Source organism: Sebastes umbrosus, chromosome 5, assembly GCF_015220745.1.
Source record: "Sebastes umbrosus isolate fSebUmb1 chromosome 5, fSebUmb1.pri, whole genome shotgun sequence".
NCBI classification, from domain to species: domain Eukaryota; kingdom Metazoa; phylum Chordata; class Actinopteri; order Perciformes; family Sebastidae; genus Sebastes; species Sebastes umbrosus.
Genome location: NC_051273.1, coordinates 38,300,540 through 38,327,749, shown reverse-complemented (window position 1 = coordinate 38,327,749; position 27,210 = coordinate 38,300,540). Strand labels below are relative to the sequence as shown.

Sequence of the window (27,210 nt, the reverse complement as noted above, 5' to 3'; positions counted from 1 at the left end):
AGAGGGGCGGAATAATTGTTTTTCGCCTAGAGCGGCAGAAGTGCATGCACAAAACTAGAAGCAGCTAAATGGAATTCAGCCATCATTAATTTGATTAATTCCACCTGTGGTTTCCTTCTGTCACTCAATGTCAAATAAATCTCAAATGATCTTCTGTTCAGCTGAAGAATTTTCTTTCACACACTTGACCTGTAGGTCAAAATCACAGGGAGCTACAGTGAACAGTAGAGACATTTCTGTAGTTGGCTACTGCTCTCTAGTGTTTAACTGAAAGTATTGTGGACCGGTAGCACCAGTGCACTGGGAGGGCTCAAATGATAGTTCACTGGCAGGAGCCAAGCAGTCAGCTCCAATCAGCTTGTAAAGCGGGAGACTCTGGAGGAGGGACCACCACCTGCAAGGCGTTGGTCACGTGACAGACGGAAATTGCCGAAGGTATCTAGAGACTACTTTCAGTATTTCACTGGGCTGCAGCACCTACACTTAAACGCTGTATTGTTTGGAAGTTTAATATTGAAACACTGTCAGATACACAGCTCATGGCAGTGATGGTAAGTACTTATATGTGCATTTAATTTACTACCTATAACTTTGAGTTACTTGAGTATTTCATGCTACTTTATACACTACATTTTAGAGTCAAAATAGGCTATTATAGCCTACTTTTTACTCCACTACATTTATATCACAACTATTGTAGATTACGATTTTACATGCATAGCATGATGCATATGATCCATTGTTAACGATTTTAAATATACATGTAGACTGAATACATGGACCAGCCTCAATATTCAAATGCTCTTTACATGTTGTGCTGATGCATAACAACAACCAAACAACACAACATATTGAAACATGTTTCTGCATTTTCATTTTGATCCATATATCCTACATTTTGCATATAATCTGTCATTTTTCTGAATTATTTTGAATGCAAGTATTAGTTTAATATTGTAAAAAGTAGTCTTCACAACCACTGGAGCCAGCTGGCAGTGCTAGCACATTAGCACCGGTGCTAACTCGGCTGCCTCCGTCAACCATGTGACTGTGGTGTTGCACGTCCGAGCTGTCCCCCTAGAGACCGGAGACACCCCCCCCCTCTTGGTGCAGTCTTAGGTTGGTCAAAACATTCCCAGAGCTCCGATTGGTCAGCGATCTGAGAATCTCTTCTCTGATTGGTGTAATGAAACAGGGAGGTCCGGTTCTTTTGGAGCCTTCTTCCGGCTTCTATGTTGGGAAAAAAAGAAAAGACGAATGGAAAAAATAGTAATCCACAAAAAGACTATCGCCTAGTTCCTCCGTGATACGGTAACATCTGCACACACGTAGAGACGGGTTGATCTGTAGCTCTATATTGTTGTACTCTTTAGAAAGTTCAGAATTTAGCAAGAAAAGCAGGCGGCAGCAGGGTTAGCCATGCTAACGTTAGCCTGCTGCTAGCTCAGATAGCTGCAGGCTAACAAGGTAGCTCTTTAGTGTTAAGGTTAGCGGACCAGAACCACTGACCACAGGAAGATGCATCTCACTGAGCTCATCTCGCGTTGGTCATTGTGATGTAGGGAGTCTAAAAGTGTTTTTTGTACTTCAACTTGATATTTGATCAGCAACAATCCAGTTGTTTTTGTCGAGAGCAGTTTGGTCAGATGTTACTATGCTACTATAGAACGGTCAACAAAGGTTCACACAAAGGTTCCTGTCTTGTTTTACATAGTTCCATTGATTTCTAACGGGATCCCTTTTGATCAACACCATTTAATGTTCATGTTAATGTTATCGCCTCGCTCCTGGCTCCCTGGCTAACGTTAGCTAGTAACCTAACCCTAGCTAGTAACCAGAGCTAACAACCGTAGCTAGTAACCAGAGCTAGTAACCCTAGCTAGTAACCAGAGCTAATAACCCTAGCTAGTAACCAGAGCTAATAACCCTAGCTAGTAACCAGAGCTAATAACCCTAGCTAGTAACCAGAGCTAACAACCCTAGCTAGTAACCAGAGCTAATAACCCTAGCTAGTAACCAGAGCTAGTAACCCGAGCTAGTAACCAGAGCTAATAACCCTAGCTAGTAACCAGAGCTAACAACCGTAGCTAGTAACCAGAGCTAGTAACCCTAGCTAGTAACCAGAGCTAACAACCGTAGCTAGTAACCAGAGCTAGTAACCCTAGCTAGTAACCAGAGCTAATAACCCTAGCTAGTAACCAGAGCTAATAACCCTAGCTAGTAACCAGAGCTAATAACCCTAGCTAGTAACCAGAGCTAACAACCCTAGCTAGTAACCAGAGCTAATAACCCTAGCTAGTAACCAGAGCTAATAACCCTAGCTAGTAACCAGAGCTAATAACCCTAGCTAGTAACCAGAGCTAACAACCCTAGCTAGTAACCAGAGCTAATAACCCTAGCTAGTAACCAGAGCTAGTAACCCGAGCTAGTAACCAGAGCTAATAACCCTAGCTAGTAACCAGAGCTAACAACCGTAGCTAGTAACCAGAGCTAGTAACCCTAGCTAGTAACCAGAGCTAACAACCGTAGCTAGTAACCAGAGCTAGTAACCCTAGCTAGTAACCAGAGCTAACAACCGTAGCTAGTAACCAGAGCTAGTAACCCTAGCTAGTAACCAGAGCTAATAACCCTAGCTAGTAACCAGAGCTAATAACCCGAGCTAGTAACCAGAGCTAATAACCCTAGCTAGTAACCAGAGCTAACAACCGTAGCTAGTAACCAGAGCTAGTAACCCTAGCTAGTAACCAGAGCTAATAACCCTAGCTAGTAACCAGAGCTAATAACCCTAGCTAGTAACCAGAGCTAACAACCCTAGCTAGTAACCAGAGCTAATAACCCTAGCTAGTAACCAGAGCTAATAACCCTAGCTAGTAACCAGAGCTAACAACCCTAGCTAGTAACCAGAGCTAATAACCCTAGCTAGTAACCAGAGCTAGTAACCCGAGCTAGTAACCAGAGCTAATAACCCTAGCTAGTAACCAGAGCTAACAACCGTAGCTAGTAACCAGAGCTAGTAACCCTAGCTAGTAACCAGAGCTAACAACCGTAGCTAGTAACCAGAGCTAGTAACCCTAGCTAGTAACCAGAGCTAACAACCGTAGCTAGTAACCAGAGCTAGTAACCCTAGCTAGTAACCAGAGCTAATAACCCTAGCTAGTAACCAGAGCTAACAACCGTAGCTAGTAACCAGAGCTAGTAACCCTAGCTAGTAACCAGAGCTAACAACCGTAGCTAGTAACCAGAGCTAGTAACCCTAGCTAGTAACCAGAGCTAACAACCGTAGCTAGTAACCAGAGCTAGTAACCCTAGCTAGTAACCAGAGCTAATAACCCTAGCTAGTAACCATAGTACTCCCTTGCTAACGTTAGCTTGTAACCCTAGTACTCAGAGTACTCCTTAGCGCTCCATTAGCCTGCTTCTGTCCCCCCCCGCAGCACCGCCTGTAAAGGGTTCAAACTGCTCGGCTTTTCTTGTTGTATATATTAGGAATGCAATTGTTAACTGACTTTAAACCTCAATGGTATCTTCGGTGTGTCTGGTACTGGAATTAATGTACAATCTTGTCACTATTTTAGGTCATAATTAGTTAAAATGAGCTCCCAGCAATTCCCCCGACACGGGCTGCCTGCTTCCAGCGGGGGAGCACCTCAGATCCCCTCTGCTGGAAACCTGGTGTCTGTCAACCAGCTGGCAAACCCACCAGGTAACTTCTTGTCATTGAAAGGACTCGCAGGGTATTTCATATATATTGCGAGGAAGACCTGTGAGTAAATGTTTAACCAAACTTTTTTTCTTTAGCTGGTGCAGATGCTGATAGCAGTCGGGATGCTGACCACGGGCAGCAGGATCATCCACCTGCCGGGGGCGTGGGGACCTTGGCATTCAGAGATGACAAGCAGGAGACCATGGTAGTCAGACCTTACCCTCAAGTACAGACACACGGTCAGCCACAAGCTACTCCCGGAACCGTGCCAATCCAGCCTGGCACACCTGTGACTGTACCTGCCCCCTCTGTCCACCTCCCACAGGGCCAGCCTGCAGTCCTCACTGAGGGACAGATGAAGGTGATGATTATCTCTCTATTAACTGTTAAAACTTGTAGAAGCTTTTATACATGTTAATAGTAAAGTATATAGTGTCTTTACCATCTTCAGTGTGAGACGCACACAGTTAAATCATACATAAGTTGGCCAAGATATAATGCATTCTGTGGTTAGAGAACAATAAACTTTATTTATTTATTTCAGATCTGTTTTCAATCTAAATTGGTAGAGATCTTACAGCCTTTATTAGTTTTTGTTATGTCATTTCTAGGGCTGTCAATCGATTAAAATAGTTAATCACGATTACTTGCAAAGTAATCACAGATTTATTATCTATTCAATTGTACCTTAAAGGGAGATTTGTTAATAATTAATATGGGAGTGGGCAAATATGCTGCTTTACACAAATGTATGTATATATTTATATTGAAAATCAATTAACAACACAAAACAATGATAAATATTATCCAGAAACCCTCACAGGTACTGCATTTAGCATAAAAAATATGTTCAAATCATAATATGGCAAACTGCAGCCCAACAGGCAACAACAGCTGTCAGTGTGTCAGTGTGCTGACTTGATTATGACTTGCCCCAAACTGCATGTGATTATCATAAAATGGGCATGTCTGTAAAGGGGAGACTCGTGGGTACCCATAGAACCCATTCACTGATCTGGAGGTCAGAGGTCAAGGGACCCCTTTGAAAATGGCCATGCCTTTTTTTCCTCGTCAAAATTTAGTGTAGGTTTGGAGCGTTATTTAACCTCCTTCATGACCAGCTAGTATGACATGGTTGGTACCAATGGATTCCTTAGGATTTCTTGTTTCATATAATGCCACTTTAGCTTTAAAACTGAGCCCGCTACAACCTAAAATTTGCAAGTTGTGTTAATGCATTAAAGAAATTAGTGGCGTTGAAACAAATTAGCGTTATCGTGTTTACTTTGACAGCCCTAGTCATTTCATTTGGAGGGATGAACCCTGTGACTGTGACCTTCAAAAGCCAATGCTTTTGACATGTTTTAAATCATGCAGGTTGCATAGTTCAACAGGAGTGCGGTTTGCCTCGCTCATAGTCCATCCTTTCCATAATAACACGATTTTAGGAGCAACAGAAGCCAGATAGTGGCTGGTGCTACCACGTTTTAGCGCTTTGCTGCTCACTTTACCACAGTTTCACAAGCGTGTCAGCGAATTATGGTGGCCTGCAAGTAACGTAAAAACACGAAAGGCTCTCTCTAGAGCAAGTGTTTGGTTTCAGCAACATTGTGGACTGCGTGAAGAGGACCCACTCCCTATGTAGATATCAAGGGCTCATTCTAAGCTAACAAATCACAACACTTCTTAGTTTCATGTGATTATACACTAATGAAAACATAGTTATGAATATTATATTCCGTTTCTGCTAATAGATCCCCTGAAATGTTGCACACTGTTCCTTTAATTTCACAATCAGTTAATAGGATAGTTTTTCTTCTTTTGTGTTATGGATACACCTTCTACTCAATTAGTAATAAATCTGAAGCAAATTGTTCTTGATGTGTTTAAACTGGAAGAATTTTGACATCTTATTTTTGTGCTTGACAACTGGCTCACTAATAAAATTTACTGGGAGTAGGATCCAGGCCATGCGAAAACTGTCTAACCTTACAATTCAAAGGTGGTATTGATAACATTCAGCCACTAGATGTTGCATTCTCCCTCCCCTGTTCCATTGCATTTACTTCACAACAAGTGGTTGCCAGGGACTTATCATTTATCCAATTTTCCACACTAACTGACGACCCAGAGATACCACGTTATACCAACGTCGTTTTACTATTGGCTCACAAGCCTTGTTAGAAGTGGGAACCGAACATCAGATATCTTACACAGAGATAAATAAAACATAAATTTTGTACCCTCCAACATTTTTTAAATGATTAATTCACAATCATAATTTTTTTCAGGAAAAGCCATACTCGAATTCTGCACTTTTCTAAAGGCTCTGTAGATGTATTATTTTTCAAAAATATTCTTCTACATAAAAATGTCATCAATTAGACCTTTAACAGTATTTTACAGCACCATGTTGTTTCATATTGCAATTTTGTGGCGGCTCACTTAACATTGTTTTTTTTCTAGCATTGTTCTTAACATCATTCAGAGTTAAAAAAAAAACAGAAATGTATTTTTTTTTTTTTTTTTATATAGGCTGTCCTGAAGTCACCTATGCCAAGTCGTCTTATTGCCCCAGCACCAGCTTCCAACCAGGGTCATATCCCCATACCCCCCAAGGTGCCTGGTCACATTACTGTCACCATAGAGAGCAGTATCGCTCCAACCCCATCTATTCCTGTCGCAACTATCAGTGGTCAGCAGGTGAGTGCACTGTGAGTTTGATGATAGTGTACTGTATGTCATTGTCTCTTTCTTGCTGATGACTGAAGTTGCGGGCTGCTTTTTATTGTGTTTCAGGGTCACACTAGCAACTTACACCACCTGATGCAAGCAAACATTCAGATCATTAGGGGCAGTGCCCCGGCACTGCAGATCGGGACCCCTGCAGTCCCTCCCCAGACCTTCACATCCCATTTACCCCGAGGTATGTATGATGTAATAAGAGCAGTATGCCAGGCTTGATATTTGCTTGTCCTTGAAACAGTAGTCCATTTACCACTCATTTGTAGCGGTGCATTTCTCTACATCAGTCTATTTCTTCCCCTGTAGGGGCTGCTGCAGCAGCTGTTATGTCCAGCTCTAAAACGGTCCTGCGGCCAGCCACCGGACCAAGTGCAGGCCCCGGCCAGCCCACAGTGCAGCACATCATCCACCAGACTATTCAGGTACTGGGATGTACTTTCATCTAAAGAAGTGCTGACATTGTTTTGGACATTTCGAAACATTGTGTGTAACAGTGTCATCCTCCCACTGTCCACAGTCCCGCCCTGCTGTAACGACGTCTACAGCCGTGCTTCCTACTGTGGTGGCCCCTATTTCAGCAACTAGAACTCAGTCCCCGGTTATCAGCCCAACAGTCACACACTCTGCAGAGGTGGCACATGGGTAAGTGGCAATCCAAGAATGTATTGACTAGGGTTTAAGTAGAAATGCTGCATGTGTAAACACTAGAATAATAAATAATTTGCTATTTAATTTGATAACTTTTAGTTTAACAGCAAAGTAGAACTGATTGTTGAACTGTCCCTGGTGTGACTATATGGAAAACTATATTTTTCTGTTGTCCTCCTTAATCCTTAATAGCCATTTGTGTTCTTTAATGTAGTGCTATTTTTATATATATTATTATTTATATATATATATATATATATATATATTATATTTATATTAATAATAATTATTATTATATTTAATATGTTCTTTAATGTAGTGCTATTTTTATATATATATATATAAAAATAGCACAAAAGTTAAGAGTACCATCATTTTTGTATAGGCCAGTTTCATTAGTTTGTTTTTTTAAATGATTCTGCTGAACCATAATTCAAAAACAATATCTGATTTTCATTAGTTAATTTTCAGTGAATTTTTATTTATTATTACTTTTGTCAGTTTCAAGTTATTTCAGTGACCATTGTGGGTTTTTCTCTCTTTAACGGAACGTTACCAACAACTTTGCCTACGTCTGTATATATGTATATATGTGTGTGTGTGTATATGTATATGTGTGTGTATATATATATATATATATATATATATATATATATATATATATAGCACCTCTGTTCTGGAAACTGTTCAGAAACCCCCTTTTTGTCAATCTAGCTAGGAAAGCCATCCATTCTTACATACTTTAGTTTGTGACTCTAAAGTGTCGTGAGGCTGTGTTTATCCTAGAGGTCACCACAGGTCATTAATTACAAAAAATTGTCTCACTAAAATGAAATGGCTACTATGCGTAATAACATCATCACACATTAATACAATTATTGGATCCACAAGAGTCTCATTTCTGTAATTCCAAGACTGTTTAGGGACCCCAGTATGCAAAAATATTCAAATACACCATCTTTAGAATAGGTGTATGCATAAAACTGCATGTGATTATCATAAAGTGGGCATGTCTCTAAAGGGGAGACTCATGGGTACCCATAGAACCCATTTACATTCACTTATCTTGAGATCAGAAGCCAAGGGACCCTTTGAAAATGGCAATACCAGTTTTTTGGAGCTAATATGACATGATTGGTACCAATGGATTCCTTTGGTTTTGTAGTTTCATGTGATACCAACATATTCACTCTAGCTTTACAACTGAGCCTGCTACAGCCTCTGAAAGACAGTAAAGTCGGTCGGGATCGCTGGCGACCAAGCGGGTTTCAGAGGGTTAAAAGAAAACAACACAATCTTAAGTTAGACCCAAGTAGGTAAACGTGTTCAGTATATTAGGTAAGAAGAGAGAAGTCTTTAAAACAAATGAACCTTTGTGTACCATGGTGATGTGTTCTGTACTGACCACTCCTTCTGGACTGATTTGATGCACTAAAGGGCCAGTCATGTTTTTCCCAGGCGTCCAGGGCTGACCATTCACCCCCCTCCGGCCACCGTCAGTATCCAGAGGTCTCAGACAGCCCGTGACACTGCCACGCGGATCACCCTGCCGTCTCACCCTGCAATTGGGGCTCAAAAGCCTCAGCCTCCGCACACCATGACACAGGTTACTGCTTCTTGATGGCTGGCCGCAAAAATGACAAATAATCATTTAACACAATGACTCAAATAATTGTTCTAATTTTTTGTTCCCCACAGAAGCCCATCTTCAGTCCGGTGACGCCAGTAGCTGCAGCAACTGTGGCACCGATAGTTGCCACTAACACTGTGCCATCAACAACCACAATAGGTATTGATTTTTTGTATATTAATGTCCTCAAGTTAATCACAAAACATGGTAATGTTTGACTAAAGGAACACTCAAATTGTGCAGTTATTCTCAAGCAAATGATTGATAATCCTGTCTTCATGTTTAGGCTCTGTGCCACATACCCAAATGACCAGTAACACTATTGTCACCATGACAATGGCCTCACACTCGTCTCATGCTACAGCAGTGACCACCTCAGCCATCCCTGTTGGTAAGTTGGCCGTTTGGTCTCTTTGGTTGGAACACTGTTGTGTGCTTCTTAATCTGAATCAGTTCATAGTGTGTTTTAATACATCTTCCTCTTAACTATTCCTCTGTGTTGTTTGCAGCTAAAGTGGTCCCTCAACCCATCGCCCACTCTTCGTCCCGTGTGCAGCCCGACTACCCCGGAGAGAGAACCAACCTCATCCCCATCCCAGGTCATCGGTCATCTCCGAATCCCGTCACCATGGAAGCAAGAAGTGACAACAGGTGAGCACACAATGTTGGCCAATTGATACGGTTATACCGTAGCACCCTGATGCCGTGGCCGTTGCTGCGCTCTTTCTCCCTGCGGGGAGGGACGGTCAGCAACCCACCCAACCCGTCTCGAAACACGGACCCCGTCTTGTTTACCATGCTCTGTGGGTGTGAATTTATTGCTGTGTCATTACCATTCATATCTGTACAACCAATGTGTTTATGATTAAATTGTTGAGCACAAAATTGTTTACTAAACCACAAAGTTCTTCACAGATCTAGACTCTTAATTTTGCTCTCAAAGTGCACCAGATTGCTGCATCTAACTTTTAAAATATACAATTTCTTCTGGGGGAGCATCCACCCACCACAGTCTCATAAAATCCTGTGGGAAACACTAGCCTTGTTATATTTATCTTTAAGTAAAAATCAAAAAATGTTATACCCTCAATGTTGTGTACATTTTTCCCCATGGTATCGAAGGTATTGTATCGTTAGAAATTCCAGTATTGTGACAACACTAATATTTATTCAGTGCCTTTTCACTGGGTATCAACCTTGTGTTTACGCGTGTACTTTCGAAAATATTAACTTGAAGTGCAAATAAACGCTTCTGGTCATGGTTACATGGATTAAAATGAGGGCGTATCTCTTTCGTGAGACGTGCGAGTGAAAAACACGTCTGATACGTTTGCGTGATGAAGCCATTTCATGTGTTTTGCATCATCTGATCAGCCTTGATAGAGACCACCGATCAAACTATTTAGAACAAATATCGTTGGGTGGTTGATCGACTGGAGCACTTTTTAAAATATGATCAAGTAAGAGATAATGGACAGTGAGCGGGTCATTGTTGTGATGTGAAATAAGCCCCAACAGGGTGATGCAGGACTTGCATCTTGCATCGCCCTGACCGTAGAATGCTGTAGTTGACCAATCAGAATTGAGCATTCAACAAAGCTGTGTAATAACATGCATGAACCTCAGAAGCACTGATACTGTATTATATTGAGATGATAATGAGTGTTGGATTAATCTTGTATGTTTTATTTTGAAGGCCCTCTGTGCCTGTGCAGTTCCAGTATTTCCTGCCAGCGTACTCCTCGTCTTACCCTCTGACACACACATACACCCCCATCAGCAGCTCTGTGTCTACCATCCGCCAGTATCCTGGTAAGTTCTGCTAACCAATGTTGTTTTACTCGCAGTCACAGCTGACTACTGTGGTGTAACATAGCCTTTATTATTGGACATGTAAAGCTTGGACTGTGACAAGTTGACATGTTGACAAAATACGCTTAACTATGTACTTAGAATGTGAATCTAGAAGGTTAAACCTGTAACTTGGGAGCACAAGATCTCAATTTAACTTCTTTGTCCCCCTCAATAAGTTACTCCTCAAGCTCCGAGTTCAGCACTGCCCACGCAAGCTGGAGTTGGCGTGGCAACCACTGTCCATCTAAACCACATGCAGCTGATGGCAGTGGATCGGATCGGCCTCCCGTCTGCACAGATCAGCACCCAAGGAATCCAGCCAGCACCCATCGCTACGCAGGGCATTCAGCCTGCACCGATAGGGGTGCAGGGCCTGCACACGTCTGCACCAATCGGCGCACAAGGACTACAGCAGGCGCCGTTAGTCACTCAGCAGCAACAGGCGCAGTCTGAAACAAAACCTGGTAATCACTAAATGTATACTGCCTCAGTACAAATAAGATGGTGTTGAGGAGTGCTCCACTGAGTGGTGGGATGTTTATAACGCATGTTTTCTTCAGGGGTTGTTTTGGCTGATGGCTTCGTGGCTAGCCCCATCAGCAGCACGTTCAGCACCACCCAGCCAGTCGCCACTATGGTGCAGGCACACGCCCAGGGAGGAGTAGGAGGAGCCCCCACCCTGGTCTCCTCCCCCAGACCCAGCATCCTCCGCAAGAAGCCCGCTAATGAAGGGTGAGTATAACACCAGCATGTGAGACAGTGGGCCTTTTGGAATACTTTTGTATTCATCTTCTAAACTTCACTTACCTTTTTCCGTAAGGTTTGATGTACAGTGCTCCAAGTCGGATTCAGAAACTTTCTCAAAGGAGCAATATGTAGCACTGACAGCTAGCATTTTCAAATGTATAACAGCAGTCCTAATTCAAAACATTGGCACCGTGGCCCGTCCGCTCCTCCTGTGCGACTGATAGCAGTAAGCGTGTGTTAGCATCACAGTGTTAGCCTCTGGCCAGCAGCAGTCGGAATCATTTCACCGGCTGTGTGTCTCAAATACTTGCTGCCTTGAAAACCCATCTGCACATGGACCACAGACAGATGTGCCGAGGCTTATCAGATCGGGTAGAATCTAATGTTGTTGATCCAGTTCGTTTGCTTGCTTTTATGGCTGCTGAAGGCATTGCTGTTGGAGAAGACAGTATTTCAACATGCATGTTTCCTTAATCTCTGATGACATATCATGGTCATTTAATGATTTATTGCAGTAAATATATTACATATTGGTCCTTTTAAAGTCTCGGTAAAGCAAAAATAAATGGGTTTGTTACACCACAGAAAAATGTGTTGTAAACCACCCAGCCAAATTTGAATGATTAAAAGAAATGCCAAGTCTATAAAATGAGATCTAAAAATTTTGAAAATGAGCTTTATTTTCTCTGCTCTGAAACCGTGCCTAATTGCGGGTGAGGGTTCATTACATATGTACAGTTACAGTATGACATGTTGGTTATCTGCTGCGTGCTACTTAGGCAGAGCATGTGCACCAGAGACCTCCCGGCCAAGCTGGCTAACTTCCGGTTAGCCCTATGCTAACTTGAATGGGGATAAAATAATTCAATCGTTCGACTCTTCTAGACTTTCCAAATGTTATCGGACCAAACTGAGCAAATTCTGATAGTGAAATGAGTCATTTTGCAGCGGTTATGACGCTCAAAACAATTTATCCACCATTTTACAGTGGCAACAGTAGCAAAGGCGTAGGCTACGGTAGAGCCTATGACGTAAACACACGTTTAACTAACCTGGCTGTGATTGGCCGTGAGCCCAGTCCTGGAATACGCACGCAGCACGTTCTCATGAGCACACCAAATGACACTCACACAGAGGGCCGGTTAGAGACAGACGGGGCCCAGCGCCCGGTAAAAACCTAATGAATTTTTGACGTCCACTACAAATTTGTCCCAGTATGCCAGATGACCAGGACACCACTGGCTGTGGTAAGTAAGTGTTGTCATGATTCATGATTGAGCGGGAGAACCACTGATGGTATGTGCTGTAGTTTTTATATAGTGTCGGGGGAGGGGTTTTAATATAGATGGATCTCCAGTGCATCATTGAGTCATGATTTCAGGCCCAAAAATCCTGAACACAAAAATGGTGAAATTCCGTTTAATGGTCTAACTCCACTATTCAGTACTATAGATTTCAGTCTGTTCACATGTTTTCAGCAATTTTTTCTGACATGTATAAACTATTTAGAAAGAAATCTCTAATTTTACGTTGCCCAGTTTTCAAACTGCTCAAAAGTGTCTTAAATTGCCTGTTTCAACCTTATGAGCACCACCTGCTTACGAGTAGCTGTGTGTCTGTGAGATTTGAATATTAGCATAATCAAGATAAAGACGGAATCGTTTTCAGGTTAGATGCTAAAAAATATCTGTCTGAAGCAAAGACATGTCACATTTCTAGATATTATCACTTGCTTTTTTGCTGAGTCATTAGACTGTGGTTACCGGAGGTGGGAGTAAGTCACACATGTGCAAGTCTCAAGTCTTAACCTTCAAGTCTCAAGCAAGTCCCAAGTCACTGTGGTGAGAATCAAGCAAGTCAAGTCGAGTCCCTGCTGTAAGTCAAGCAAGTCACTGCTCAGGTCAAGCAAGTCACAAGTCAAGTCATACGTAATTCTGATGATATGTCTTCTCAATAAAATGCATAATCGATTTTAAGCCAAGTCTAATGTGGCTTAAACTTAACGTTAGCTTTCTAGATAACATTTGACCAGCCAATAAGTTAACTAAAAAGACTTACCTAGCTTTCTCTGTGGGTTTTGTAGTGACGGATGAAGTTGGATGTTGTGGTGGTCGTGTCACTGATTTTTGAGCCGCAGACTTTGCATATCGCTGTTCTCTTCTTACTAACGTCATCAACAACATAATCATTGAATCCAAATTTTATGATTTTTAGACTAGGCCCCTCCATGACAGCTCACTGCCTCCTGTGTTGGCCTCTGCTGTGTCCTAGTAGGTTGCCAGGTTTGCACGCTTTGCACTAGAAATCACTCAATGTTTCAAAAACAAAACATAACTTCTCAATATCTAGAAAAATACAAAAATATTTAATTAAAAACAAATAAGTCAAGTCCTTTCGAGTCATCTAAGTCAAGTCTCAAGTCATGAATACCAAGTCAAAGTCAAGTCGAGTCTTTTATCGATGTTAGTCAAGCAAGTCTCAAGTCCTCAAATTTGCAACTCGAGTCAAGTCATGTGACTCGAGTCCCCCACCTCTGATGGTTACCCTAACTGACCTAATTTTAGACATAAACCGGAAACTGGGTTTTAGACTGCTCTGCCCTTTTTAATCTAGGCTTTTCAGTGGTGCATGGTCATTTTATAGCAGGTTGATTGTCAGCATTAGATTCTCTAAATAAAGTTTGACAGAAACTTGTAAAGTTCAAAACATGATCTTTTTTACCAAACCAATCCCGCTTGTTTTTGTGTTTCAGTTGTGTTCGTAAGAACCTGATCCCCACCCAGCCCAGTGAACCCAGTAGTGGCAGAATGGAGAGTGGTGTGAGGGGAGCAGGATCTCCCCGACCTGCAGGGTGAGCCTCTGTCACATCCATCGCATCAGTTACATTATAAGTTATGATCTGAGTCTGTAACCTGACACTTTCCATTCCTCTCAGTGTGAAACCCAAAGCTGAGGTGCACATGACAGTGGCCCCTCCTGTCATGGCTACAGTAGAGGCTCTGCCTTCTCAGGGAGGAGAGCAACAGGTCGTGTCATCAAACGCCCAGCACCTCACCCAAGCCATCCCCACCATGCTCGCCACGCCGGGGCCCATGCCTCCCTCCCAGCCGTCCACTGTCCTCTCAGCCCTGCCAACAGCCATGGCTGTTACTCCCCCCGTTCCTGCTTCAATGGCCAACACTGTGGCCTCCCCCACTCAGCCTGCAGCCAGCAGTACTGCAGCCTGTGCTGCCAGCTCCGCCTGCCCTGATCTGAAAATTAAGCAGGAGGTGGAGACCATGGACACCTCGCAGCAAGGTGAGGAGTACAACAGTCATAGTTGTTGTGTCTTTCTTGCCAAACAGCTAGGGGTGTGCGATATGACGATATTAGATCGTGAACGATTAAAATGTCTCTACGATCTGCCTTTTCAGCGAGATCGTAGAACCGTGCTACAGTGTACATTCTACCAGTTGCAGTTGCTGGTAGTTTCAGGTTAGCGGCGCGCTTCAGTACAGCGGCTCTTTGCTTCCTAGTTTGTTGCCTATTTGTGTGAATGCTCAGTGAGTCATCAGTGAAATTGATTCATGTAAAATTCTAGGAAACGGATTTACATAAGGAAACTGAAATATACACAATGTGTTTATCTTTTCCCCTTCAGACCCCAATGCTAACTTGTCATCACCCCCAGCCCTCACCACCCAGGCCTCCACCCTGAACACTCCTGCCACCGGAGATCTGATCCCTGGGGCCTCCCCGAGGAAGAAGCCCCGCAAGCAGCAGCATGTTATTTCTACAGAGGAGAGCGAGATGGTGGAGACCAACAGCACAGACGAGGAGAAAGCCCCGGGCAGGCCAATCACCGGCAGGGCTGAGAGGCGCGAATCTCCACCAAGGGAATATGTTGGTATGTAATGTAATGCCATCCCTTGTCACAGTGCAGTGTTGATTCCGTTAACGAAAACTGATGTTTGTCAACTTCCTTTTTTTCCACGACTAAGACGAGAGGATGAGGAGATGGCACCGGCGTCATTAAACACTAATGGTGACGATATCAACATGCAGTATCGTTGCCGGAAAAAGATTTGACTAAAATGTAGTTTAAAAAATACAAAGTTTACCAAAATCTCCCTTTTATTTTCGTCATCTTCCACAATTGTGCTACTGTAATGTATAACGTTTGTGGTGTGGTTTGGGTTGAGTTGAGTTTGGATGGTTGATTGACAAATATTTTTGCATGTTGGGTGGTGAGACTGGACTGACCTGCGCATCATTGATGAGCACAGTCAGGAGGACTCGGAGTAGCAAAGCTGGTTAATCATTCAACCTGTGTTTTTCATCAGATAATGATCAGATAAAATATGAAATAAGTTTGACTAAAATAACTAAATTGTTGGTTTTGGCTAGACTAGATTGGCTGAACAGTTCAATATAATCTGATGACTAAAACAAGCTGACAAAATTAAGAGAGAAAACATTTTGTCTAAAAGTTCAACTTTTCGTCGACTAAAACTGGACCAAAACGTTTTGAATTGTTGTCGACTAAAGCTACGGGATAAAAATGACTAAAATGTGACTACAACTAATAACATAAGCATTTTCGTAAGATTAAGACTAAATCTAAAATTGCTGCCAAAATGAACACTATGATAATGTGTGTGTGTGTGTGTGTGTGTCAGTGATGATGATGTTTGTAATCAGCACTTTAACACTTGTTTTGTTCTTCCAGATGAGGAAGGAGTGCGTTATGTGCCAGTCAGGCCTCGACCTCCTGTTACTCTCCTGCGGCACTACCGGAACCCCTGGAAAGCTGCCTACCACCACTTCCAGAGGTACAGCGACATCCGGGTCAAAGGTCAGTAGCGTCCTTCTCACCGGCAAAAATATTTCTATTTTATACAGTGAATGAAAACTGAATGACAGTGGCTTTTTCTTTCTAACAACAACCCTTTGCTTTTCTCTCAGAGGAGAAGAAGGGCAGCTTGCAGGATATGGCCAATCAGAGAGGAGTGGCATGCAGAGCACAAGGCTGGAAAATTCACCTGTGTGCTGCACAGCTCAGGCAGCTGGTGAGTGCTACTGGACCCAGACCTAGGGATGTCACGATAGCAGACATTTAGTAGTCTATACCTTCCAGTGAAATTCCACGATTCTCGATACCAAATCGATACCATGGTAAAAACCAAAAGTACTAAGGAGTGTACTTCAACATCCACTCCTTTATTACCGTGTGCATACTGTTTTTTGTTATGAAGTTAAACAGGTCATAATTACCTCTCTATTATCTATTTTATATTGCTGTGAAAACATCTCCTTTAAACAACTGGATTTATGCGTTTTTCACCAAAAACTAAATTTGACAAGATTACATCAGAGCACATCATGATAACGTTAGACTAAATAAATAAATAAATGGCACCTCCCATGTTGAAATCGCCAGGATGAGGGCTAGTTAACATTAGCTGTTAGCAGCTGTTAAGCAGCACCGTCCTGCACAGAGCTAACAGCTAACGTTAACTAGCTCTCGTCCTGCTGATTTCAACATGGATTTTGTTGTTCACAATGTAGCATTATCAGGGACAAAAATAGGGTGTGTCCCCTGAACACGTCGATAGTGAATTTAACGCATCCCACACCCATTTTCTATCGTCCCTGGGACGCTGTCAGTACAAGTACCATCACATTTTCAGAATTTTGGCATCAACTTCGTACCAAAGTATCAGTTCCTGTGACATCCCTACCCAGACCTGCAATATAACTAGTAGTATTGTTTATCCTCTTGGTCTTCTTGAAATTATCAGTGATCTCAATAAAGGCTAAGTTTGGTTTGTGGCTGAGTTCTGCTTTGTCCTTATGTTGGAGAGAAATTCACACATAACTCCTTGTAATAGTATGACTACAATAATGACACATATTGGTTAGAATTAAAATATTACAGCCACATGAGCACATTTACAGACCAAACAAGGTGACAGCAGACTACTTTTGTAACTTATTGAACACTATACTATACGCTACACCTTCCATTCATATTCACTGATGTCTTTCAGTGAGAGAGAAAGTCATTCTTGTGCACTCTTTAATTTTTTTGATTGGACTTCTATTAACAATGTGTGTTTGTTACTCGATCCGTAGTCGAGTTTGGAGCATGATGTGTACAGCCGCCTCTCCACCCTACAAGAGGGCCTGATTCCTAAGAAGAGAGCAGGCTCTGATGATGACCTTCACCGAATCAACGAGCTTATACAGGTAAGGTTGTTAAGACCTCACCACTGGAATCTAATTCTACAAATACTATAATACTAATATTAGTGTAGCCCGGCAGCTGTATGTAAAGATGGACGACATGACAGCTCCCCAAAAGTGAAGCCGAAACATCTGGATCTCGCCCCCTGGTGGCTGGCTGCAGTATAAGTCATAAAACCCACCCCCTCCATGTTAGTGGATGAGACATGGGCCAAACTCAAAGTCAAAGTACACGTCAAAAAAAAAAAATCCCAAAGATGGTTTCTCTCATTTTAGGTAGTTACCAGTGTGTGTAATAGAACATGTGTCAGTTTGATCATAAATGTAGTTCTAAAGATATTATGGTTAGTTGTTGTCTTTCTTGCCAAACAGCTAGGGGTGTGCGATATGATGATATTAAATCGTGAACGATTAAAATGTCTCTACGATCTGCCTTTACAGCGAGATCGTAGAACCGTGCTACAGTGTACATTCTATCAGTTGCAGTTGCTGGTAGTTTCAAGTTAGCGGCGCGCTTCAGTACAGCGGCTCTTTGTTTCCTAGTTTGGTGCTTATTTGTGTGAATGCTGGATTTGCTCGTCGAGTTTTGTCAGGCAAGTATGTGTATAGTCGTCAAGACTTAATCAACGTCGGATTACAGCACAGTACCGCCGTTACAAGCGACTTTCAAAGGACGCACAACATACCGGCGGACATCTCCAGTTCACCGGGGTCTACGTCGATTGTTATTGGCTCTGAGAAGCAACGTAGGCGGTAGGGATGTTCATAATGAACCGTTTAACCGACATTAAGCATTTTAACCGATTAACGCTATCGGTTAAAACGGTTAAAATAAATGTTAATAATTAACTCAAAAGCTGAGCGGCTCAGAGGAGCAGCTCGTCTCTTTAAGGAGAAAAGCTGGTCCGCCTTAACAGTCCACCTTAAGAGGCGGAGCCGGAGGTGCAGGATACAGGAAGTCGACTCCGGTCTCTGGCTCTCTAGAGCGGAGCGGAGGAGTTGTAGTTTCATAGCATTTATTCACCGACAAATAAAGTGTACACACACTTGCTACACTTACGTTCACAGAACGCCACCAACAACCTCACACTCACCGCCAACACACACACACGGTCTGTTGGAAACTCACTAAAGTTACGCAGACTACGTGTGGCGGCGGCGAGCACGAAGCCTCCGGCAAATACTAGAGCTGCTAACGTAGCACAAATACAAACACTGCTTGTTGGATACTCACTAAAGTTACGCCGGGCAGACACACAGCTGACAACCTGCTAAACGAAACTAAATGTGCGGCGGAGACTTTTACTGGGAAAGTGGCTGCATGTCCGCGACACTACACGCAGCATCGTAGCTGCTAAGTTAACGCTCCCGGACGGTGAACTGGAGACTCCCGTCAACCAATATCTCCTGCAGCTGGTACACCGCTGCATGCGAGGCACAAATCTTGTCGGTTAACGGTTAATAATCGGTTAACGAGGGTCGGTTATCGGTTAAGAATTTTTTTCAAAATGAGCATCCCTAGTAGAGAGAGGAAGCAGACAGGGATCTTTTTCTTTATGTTTTATTAGCTTATAGGGCTGTATTTTTTTAAATGGGTAAATTAGTTTGGTTGTAATGTTCAGTAACTTGCAAAATTGTCTTTAAAACCTGCATGAAAAAAAAAATTGTGAAAAGATTATGATCCTGCCTGAAACATCGTGATATGATATATCGCCCACCCGTACAAACAGCTACCGTGGTGCTAACGTAGCAGCTAGGTGGCTCACGCTAACAAGCTGCGGCCGTGCTCGGCTCTTGATTGGTTCGGGCGGATGTGTGGGCGGGACCTTCATACCGTGGCTCCAGCCCCCGATCATTACTGTGCAGACTCTGGCTCCAAATGACATCCAAATCTCAAGATGGCAGCTCCCATATCCGGGATATTTTGGCTTCACTTTTGTACAGAGGGAGGAAGTGGAGACATGTCGTCCATCTATGTATACAGTCTATGTTGTAGCCTAATCTTTATCTGCAACTGTGCAGAAACACTGGGTGTAAACATAATGAATAGACAGCATTCCAATGTTGATATAGAATTCAAAAGTCAACGTTATGAATGAGTGTTTGAAGCTTTTGAACTATTCTGTAGAGCCCGTAATACAGTTGCTACATTTTGTTGAAAGTTTTACTGTACTTTACTTTGTCAGACATCTTTTTGTGGCACTGATAAGGCTAAGGAGGCCTGCTATTGCATTGTAAATGCTGCTCTCTCTTTCTGAATCATTGTCTTTACCCTAGGGCTGGGTGATATGACCTGAAAATAATGCAATATTTTTAGGCAATATCGCGATACACGATATATACCGCTATATTTTCAAATATCCTCTAAGCACTTCATAAATGCTCAATTTAAACCTTTGATGCATACAATCACACCATTAGGATGATTCTTGTAGTCCCTGCAGTATATTTCTGCATTAAAACTTTCTTGTTTATATTCATCAGTGGTTTCTATTGGAACCACTAACTAAGAAATCAAGTTAAATTTAACAAAACAGTATCCAACAGTATTCACTTTAACCAAATAGTTATCTGGCAATAAGTGCTTTATATATTTTGATAAATACATAACACACACAAACACCATTTTTAATGGCATGTAATACCTGTAAAGTAACTTATTGTTATGTTTACCAGTAAGCTGTTGTAACATTGCTGATAATAAAAAATATTATTTTCCTACTAGTGTAGAAAGACTCACCAATCACGAGGTGCAGCCTGTGGCCAAAGCAGTCTGGTCCACTTATTCAGGCTCACAGCTTTGGTTCTGTTAGCTGGACATTCAGATCGGTAGTTGTGGAGAAGTGGGTCACCTCTGTTAGCTGGACGTTCAGATCGGTAGTTGTGGAGAAGTGGGTCACCTCTGTTAGCTGGATGTTCAGATTGGTAGATGTGGAGAAGTGGGTCACCTCTGTTAGCTGGACGTTCAGATCGGTAGTTGTGGAGAAGTGGGTCACCTCTGTTAGCTGGACGTTCAGATCGGTAGTTGTGGAGAAGTGGGTCACCTCTGTTAGCTGGACGTTCAGATCGGTAGTTGTGGAGAAGTGGGTCACCTCTGTTAACTGGACGTTCAGACTGGTAGTTGTAGAGAAGTGGGTCACCTCTGTTAGCTGGATGTTCAGATTGGTAGATGTGGAGAAGTGGGTCACCTCTGTTAGCTGGACGTTCAGATTGGTAGTTGTGGAGAAGTGGGTCACCTCTGTTAGCTGGATGTTCAGATCGGTAGTTGTAGAGAAGTGGGTCACCTCTGTTAGCTGGATGTTCAGATTGGTAGTTGTGGAGAAGTGGGTCACCTCTGTTAGCTGGACGTTCAGATCGGTAGTTGTGGAGAAGTGGGTCACCTCTGTTAACTGGACGTTCAGACCGGTAGTTGTGGAGAAGTGGGTCACCTCTGTTAGCTGGACGTTCAGATTGGTAGTTGTGGAGAAGTGGGTCGCCTCTGTTAGCTGGACGTTCAGATCGGTAGTTGTAGAGAAGTGGGTCACCTCTGTTAACTGGACGTTCAGACCGGTAGTTGTGGAGAAGTGGGTCACCTCTGTTAGCTGGACGTTCAGATTGGTAGTTGTGGAGAAGTGGGTCGCCTCTGTTAGCTGGACGTTCAGATCGGTAGTTGTAGAGAAGTGGGTCACCTCTGTTAACTGGACGTTCAGACCGGTAGTTGTAGAGAAGTGGGTCACCTGTTAGCTGGATGTTCAGATTGGTAGATGTGGAAAAGTGGGTCACCTCTGTTAGCTGGACGTTCAGATTGGTAGATGTGGAGAAGTGGGTCACCTCTGTTAGCTGGACGTTCAGATCGGTAGTTGTGGAGAAGTGGGTCACCTCTGTTAGCTGGTTGGACAACTTTTCTCTCACTGAAATGTAGAACTCCGGTAGAGCTTTCTCCGCAAAAAATTTGCGACCAGGCAGTTTATATTTTGGATCAAGTGTCTTAATGAGTTTTTTGAATCCGGGCTTTTCAACTACGCTAACCGGCGTTGTGATGTAGGTGTTCACAGCGGCCGGGATTTCTTTGCATTTTGCACTTTTTTTGTCATATGGGATTGCTTTGGAAAGCGAGGAAGCCAGAGTCATTTCCCTCTGGGCTGGTTCTGGTTGCTTTGGTTTACCCACAAGTTTGCTTTCAGCAGCTGAATGTGTTTGTGCGTTTGTCCTCAGGGTAACATGCAGCGCTGTAAGCTGGTGATGGACCAGGTCACCGAGGCCAGAGACACCATGATGAAAGTGCTTGACCACAAGGAGAAAGTGCTGAAGCTGCTCAACAAGAACGGCGCCGTCAAGAAGTCCTCCAAACTGAAACGTAAAGAGCGGGCATAAGCTTGGACCTTCTCCTCTGTCGACAACCACCACCACCGCCGCCGTCCCCCCTCTCTGGAGGGTTGAAGGAGCTGCTCAGAATTTGGTGCTATGATTTGCTGCATACAATCGCACGCACCCTCCCTATCTGCCTGAGAGCAGACAGAGAGAAGTGACGGGAGGGCTTCGAGATGCAGACCAGCCCATCAGGAATAGGTTCTCATTCAACGCACATATTGAGCGTGGAGCATTGTAGGTTGCATTAGAGTGGCTAACTGTCACTGTACCCCCCCACCCCCCCTTTTTTTTTGTTAATTTTTGAAGACCCCAGAGACCATTTTTACTAACTTAATTTCTGCCTTTTCTTTTAAGACAATGTTTGAACTGGCACATTGTGTATCTTTTGATATTTGTCACTAAATGCACTAAAAGTATTCCGTTAAGGTGAGCCACCTGAGTTATCAAATGGGTCAAATCCAAATCATTTAAAAGGAGTAAGTTAGCAAGCTGTGTGTACAGACTAATCTCAATCGTACTCTTCTCATTAATCTGTGCCTTCATTTTGTCAGTGTACATGAGATGAATGGGGGACACGTGAAAGCTGTTCCACATGCTGTCGAAATATTCTTAAAATATCATTCAAAGTGTCGGGTTACTTTCACTGCTTCCCCTTTTTTCTCTGAACATCCTGCACCTGCATTTTTCTAGTTCAGATTTGTTCATTTTAGTATGGGTGAACAGTTGCCTATTACCAGCTAAAGGTTTAGGGCTAATCTAAAAGATAATGGGATTAATTAACGTTGGTTGAAATACAAAAAAGTACTAAGAGAGAACCTAAATGTGGCTAATTGATTTGACTTAATATCAAAAAAGCTCTTAAAAGCAAAGCTAGTGTCCTAAGATGGTCACCTGAAAGCGAGAACATACTGCATATTCATAATGCCAAGTTAACTTTACATTTAAACTGCCGTGAATCATCTACTTAATCCAAAGTAAATGGATGTCATGGTGGTATAAACAAAACTTTCATTTGGTTTCAGAAAGCGCTTGAAAGAAAGAGAGCCGAGTGTCCTTGTGTGATCACACTGGTGGATTGAGTTCATGTAAATCACTGTAAATGTGCTTTTGGTTTTCCATTGACCTGGTTCTTTTCAAGTTTTGTACTCGAAACATTTCGTGCAGTGTGACGTGCGCCGCTTCATTTCGCAGTGTAACGATAATGACGTTAATGAGACGAAGTGAGCCCGAAACATTCAGCTGTTGTACATTGTTTTTGTCTGTGTAATTATAGTAAAGACACTTAAACAATACCTGATACACTGTTATTTTGCTATGTCTGTTATAGTTTTCTTTAACACTTGGTTGAAAGTTTTGTTTTTTCACTTTTTCAATTCTTCATTCTTATATCGTTTTTAATATTGTATATGCTTTAAAAAAGTGAAACATAAAAATACCACACCTGAGGACAGATAGTGAGATTGCAGGATTATTGCTTTACAGTATTATCCTGGATCCTCTCAAAAGGGATAGATGGGTGTTTTTAAGTGGGGTTATATGAGGTTCTTATCCATAGTCAGTATATTACCTACAACAGATGACGGTCGGCACGCCCCTAGTTTGGAGTAACAGACTGGACTACCGACATGGGAGCAAAGCAACGTACTGCTGTGGACGGGGTCAGCAGCAAAATGTATTTTAGACACCTAAAAGAAAGGACTACTTAAAAAAATCAATATCCGTTTAAGTGTATGCTATATTTAGAATATTTTTTCCACTTTCCACCTTGCCATCAGATAGCCCTTTCTGACAGGGAACTGAAGCTGTTGTATCCACCAAACTCCATTTGGGAAACAAAACTGTAATTTGACCTCGCAGGACATGGGAGTTGCTGCTGTTCATCGCTGCCTCGATCGGCTAGTTTGTTTTGTGCTCTTGTGTGACTTTGGTGAATCTGAGATAAACCAAAGTCACACAATAACGCAAACAAACTAACCGATCGAGGCAGCGGTAGACCAGCAACCCAAGTGTTCTACTAGGTAAAATTACTGTTTTTTTCAATGGAGTCTGGTTGAGATAACAGCCTTAGTTCCCCGTCAGAGTCACAGACTGTATAGCTGTCTAGGCAAGCTAAACCGGCAAAAATATTCTAAATATAGCGTACACATTTCTTTTTTTTTTAGTGGGTCTTTCTTTTAAGTGGCTAAAATAGTTTTTGCTGCTGCCCCCGTCCACAGCAGTACATTGCTTTGTTCCCGTGCAGTAACTCCTGTCTGCTTCTCCAAACTGGGGGCGTGCCGACTGTCATCTACTGTATATAGACTGTACTACATACTATAATCCACTGACTATGGATAAGTACCTCATACAACCCCACTTCAAAACACCCAGACTATCCCTTTAAGGAGCATGCTCAGACACGGATCTTACATTATCTTGTCATTAAATATGAGGAACCTACAATGTACCCTCAACAGATTGTAGGATTTAAGCCTTTTCAAACGTCTACATGTGCATAACTTACCTGTTCGGTCTGATCTGTCAATATTGTCCCACACCACACAGCTGATATGGATGGTATGAGCTGTTTTTATCCAGCAAGATCACATTGTCACATCTCCAGAGTGAGCCCAGCCTCATTTCTATTTACTATCTGCTGTTTACAACATAATTGCCGTGAATTACAGCGCAACACGTTGGCAGTACTTGACCTGTGACATCTGTTTATGGATTAGGAAAAGTGACTTACTGGCATTTGGGTAATCCACTGTCTACTTTTAGCGTGATTTCTGACATCGGCTGACTGATTGTGTCATCAAAGAGTACTGTTTTGTCTGGTGTTTATCATTATTCAATATTTCAAAGAAGAAAATTAGCAAAGAAGAGTTTTTTTTTTAAGATTCATGTGTTGTTTTTTCAATAATGTAAATTTAGTTTACCTTCTATTTATTAGATACGCATATTGTGTTCATATAGTTTACAGTAGATAGCCGTACTACTGTAGTCTTGTCTCGTCGTCAACCACCGTGAAGCCGAGCATGACTTTTTTCAGTAGCCAGACGTCTGTTAATTTAAAGGTAAGAACATGTATCATCTTTACATTAACATGAGATATTTAACAGCAAATTCCAGTTATTGTTAAGTGGATGCTCTGTGATGATATTAAGTATAGGCCTCGAGTCTTCTGACACTGGGTGGCTCTACCTTTGCAGGAGCAAAGTCAAAGGGCCATAAAGAGGTGTTTGCTGGGAAAACTTCCTGCTTCCTGCTTCACAGTCACTCGAGGAGAAGTTCCCTCAGCAGCAGCAGCAGCAGCAGCAGCAGCAGGGGCTTCCACCAAAGACTCAACTATCCTCAGGTAAGAGTTGACATGAAATCTGTGATTCCACTCCGTATCTTACTGTTTCCAAAGAAGTAACTTCAATATGTTAGTTGTATTTTTTTCATTATGACTTTTCCATTGTGATCTTATAATGCGATTTGATACAAAATCATTAATAGAAGTGTCTTGAAAGTGAAAGTCATATACAGTAGATATTATGTTAAAATTAGATGTTTTAGAATTGTGCTTAAGTTGTGCAGTCAAAATTAAAAATGTTCAAGGACTCCAAAACGGCTTGTAATTTCAAGTTTTTTGTATTATTATTTTAAATGATATCTTATCGACAGTATTTTGCTATAAATATGTTGAGGTATGGTCCACACTATTAAAGCCTACTGAGTATACCTAACTGACAGGTAATATTGGTTTGATAGCAGGTCTTTGTTAAGTATAATTAATGTGACTGGGCTGAATCTGTATTACGATATTTTCTCTTTTTCTTTACAGGCTTAATCCAGGTTTCTGCTATGTTGCATTTGAGTAAAGTAAGAATGAGTATCTCTTTAATATTTACAGATAATTCTAAAATGTATAATGTCCAGATGGTCATTTTGAGACTGTTGGGCGTTTTCGGTATGGCGTTTTTTATTTTACAACTTCTGGTTTCGCCATCTAGGGGGATTTTGTATGGGTGGACTCCGGTGTCGAGGTGCCGCTCGGGGCCGAGGTCAAGGTGACAGACACTGGACAGTTCCAGCTGATCGATGATGAAGGAAAGGTACAAAACCCCACAAGAGTTTGCCTTTTTATTCAGGTCCAGAAAAAATGAGTGCAAGCCTTAAAGTCAACTCTTTCATAAAATTCATACAGGAGCACAAGATCAACAAGAAGACGGAGGGCACCATCCGGCCCATGCACCCCACCTCTGTGAAGGGTGTGGATGACATGATAAGGCTCGGTGATCTCAACGAGGCAGGGCTCCTCAGGAATCTCCTGGTGCGACACAAAGAAGGCACCATCTATGTAGGTTTCTATTCCCAGTATGCACTCTGAACCGCCTATGTTTTATTGTGTCCATAACCTGCTGTGGAAATGCTTACTCGCCTGTGTCTTCCCTTGCTCTGATTGGCTTTCTATCTTAGACTTTGCCCCGTTTGTCACAGTGCTGTTTGTCTCCATAGAGACAAATGAGCCTCTGTCGAAAGAGACATCTCAGTGTTTCTATGTCATCAAAGCATCAAAGTTCAGCAGTGTGTGTGTTAAATTATGAATCAGGCCATTTTGTTGTATAGAAATACTACTACTAAATGCTGGGGGCAGAATTTACAAAGGCTGATATTCCTTTATGTAGGAGTTGTTCTTTATATTATAAACCACAGTGTGGGGTGGGGTGGGGGGTGGGGGGGTGGGGTGGGGGGGGGGGTGGGGGGGCACTGGCTTGATGATGAGCATAAACAGGTTATTGTGGTGGAAGCACATGTACACACACTCCTCAACTGTGCTACTGTGTGGTAGTTAACACCCTTTTCTGTTTTTAGACATACACAGGCTCCATTCTGGTTGCAGTCAACCCTTACCAGCTGCTGCCCATTTACACCACCGAGCATGTGCATATGTACACAGACCGGAGGCTCGGTGAACTGCCGCCGCACGTCTTCGCCATAGCAGACAGCTGCTTTTTCAACATGCGCCGCAGCCGAAAGAACCAATGCTGTGTCATCAGGTCTGCTTTTTGTCTGAGGCTGATTCTAGATCAGTATTTAGACTGTGTCAAATGATTGATTAATTCATTGAATCCTTTATTCATACTGGGGAAACCCACTGAGAAGCTCTCTTTTGCAGGAGTGCTCTGTTAATAAGAAGTGTGACAAGTAATGGTTGCATAAAAAAGACAACATTATAGAGCCGAAATGATAAATTGATTAGTCGATTGACAGTGAATGAATCCACAACTATTTTTATAATCTATTAAGTCCTTTTTTAAAGTAAAAATTACAAAAAACTCTG

At 42.4% G+C, this 27,210-nt stretch overlaps 2 protein-coding genes across 6 annotated transcripts in view; both read left to right on the top strand.

Annotated features, from left to right (window-relative positions):
* The first annotated feature begins 412 nt into the window (after window positions 1-412).
* sap130a (Sin3A-associated protein a) lies at window positions 413-23,201 on the top strand. 5 transcript variants are annotated; one of them, XM_037770071.1, is made up of 21 exons: window positions 413-435; window positions 3,576-3,703; window positions 3,799-4,064; window positions 6,239-6,406; window positions 6,503-6,629; window positions 6,755-6,870; window positions 6,966-7,090; window positions 8,555-8,702; window positions 8,795-8,885; window positions 9,013-9,117; window positions 9,236-9,377; window positions 10,423-10,538; window positions 10,757-11,044; window positions 11,141-11,312; window positions 14,080-14,178; window positions 14,263-14,624; window positions 14,968-15,213; window positions 16,036-16,161; window positions 16,272-16,375; window positions 17,442-17,555; window positions 21,747-23,201. In XM_037770071.1, exons 2-21 carry the CDS (start codon window positions 3,592-3,594, stop codon window positions 21,903-21,905), a joined length of 3,186 nt encoding a protein of 1,061 aa, XP_037625999.1. In that variant the 5' UTR covers window positions 413-435; window positions 3,576-3,591; the 3' UTR covers window positions 21,906-23,201. The 5 variants fall into 5 exon arrangements, with proteins under 5 accessions (XP_037625999.1, XP_037625997.1, XP_037626000.1 ...); XM_037770069.1 differs by having other exon boundaries at window positions 417-551; XM_037770072.1 differs by lacking the exon at window positions 413-435 and adding an exon at window positions 1,156-1,306 and having other exon boundaries at window positions 14,998-15,213.
* Window positions 23,202-24,919: 1,718 nt separating this feature from the next.
* Window positions 24,920-27,210, top strand: part of LOC119488552 (unconventional myosin-VIIb) — a 34,151-nt gene continuing 31,860 nt past the window's right edge. The window contains exons 1-6 of the mRNA XM_037770309.1: window positions 24,920-24,958; window positions 25,158-25,239; window positions 25,711-25,748; window positions 25,880-25,981; window positions 26,074-26,226; window positions 26,742-26,926. Of these exons, the coding sequence (XP_037626237.1) occupies window positions 24,920-24,958; window positions 25,158-25,239; window positions 25,711-25,748; window positions 25,880-25,981; window positions 26,074-26,226; window positions 26,742-26,926 (599 nt within the window). The remainder of the gene's footprint in view (window positions 24,959-25,157; window positions 25,240-25,710; window positions 25,749-25,879; window positions 25,982-26,073; window positions 26,227-26,741; window positions 26,927-27,210) is intronic.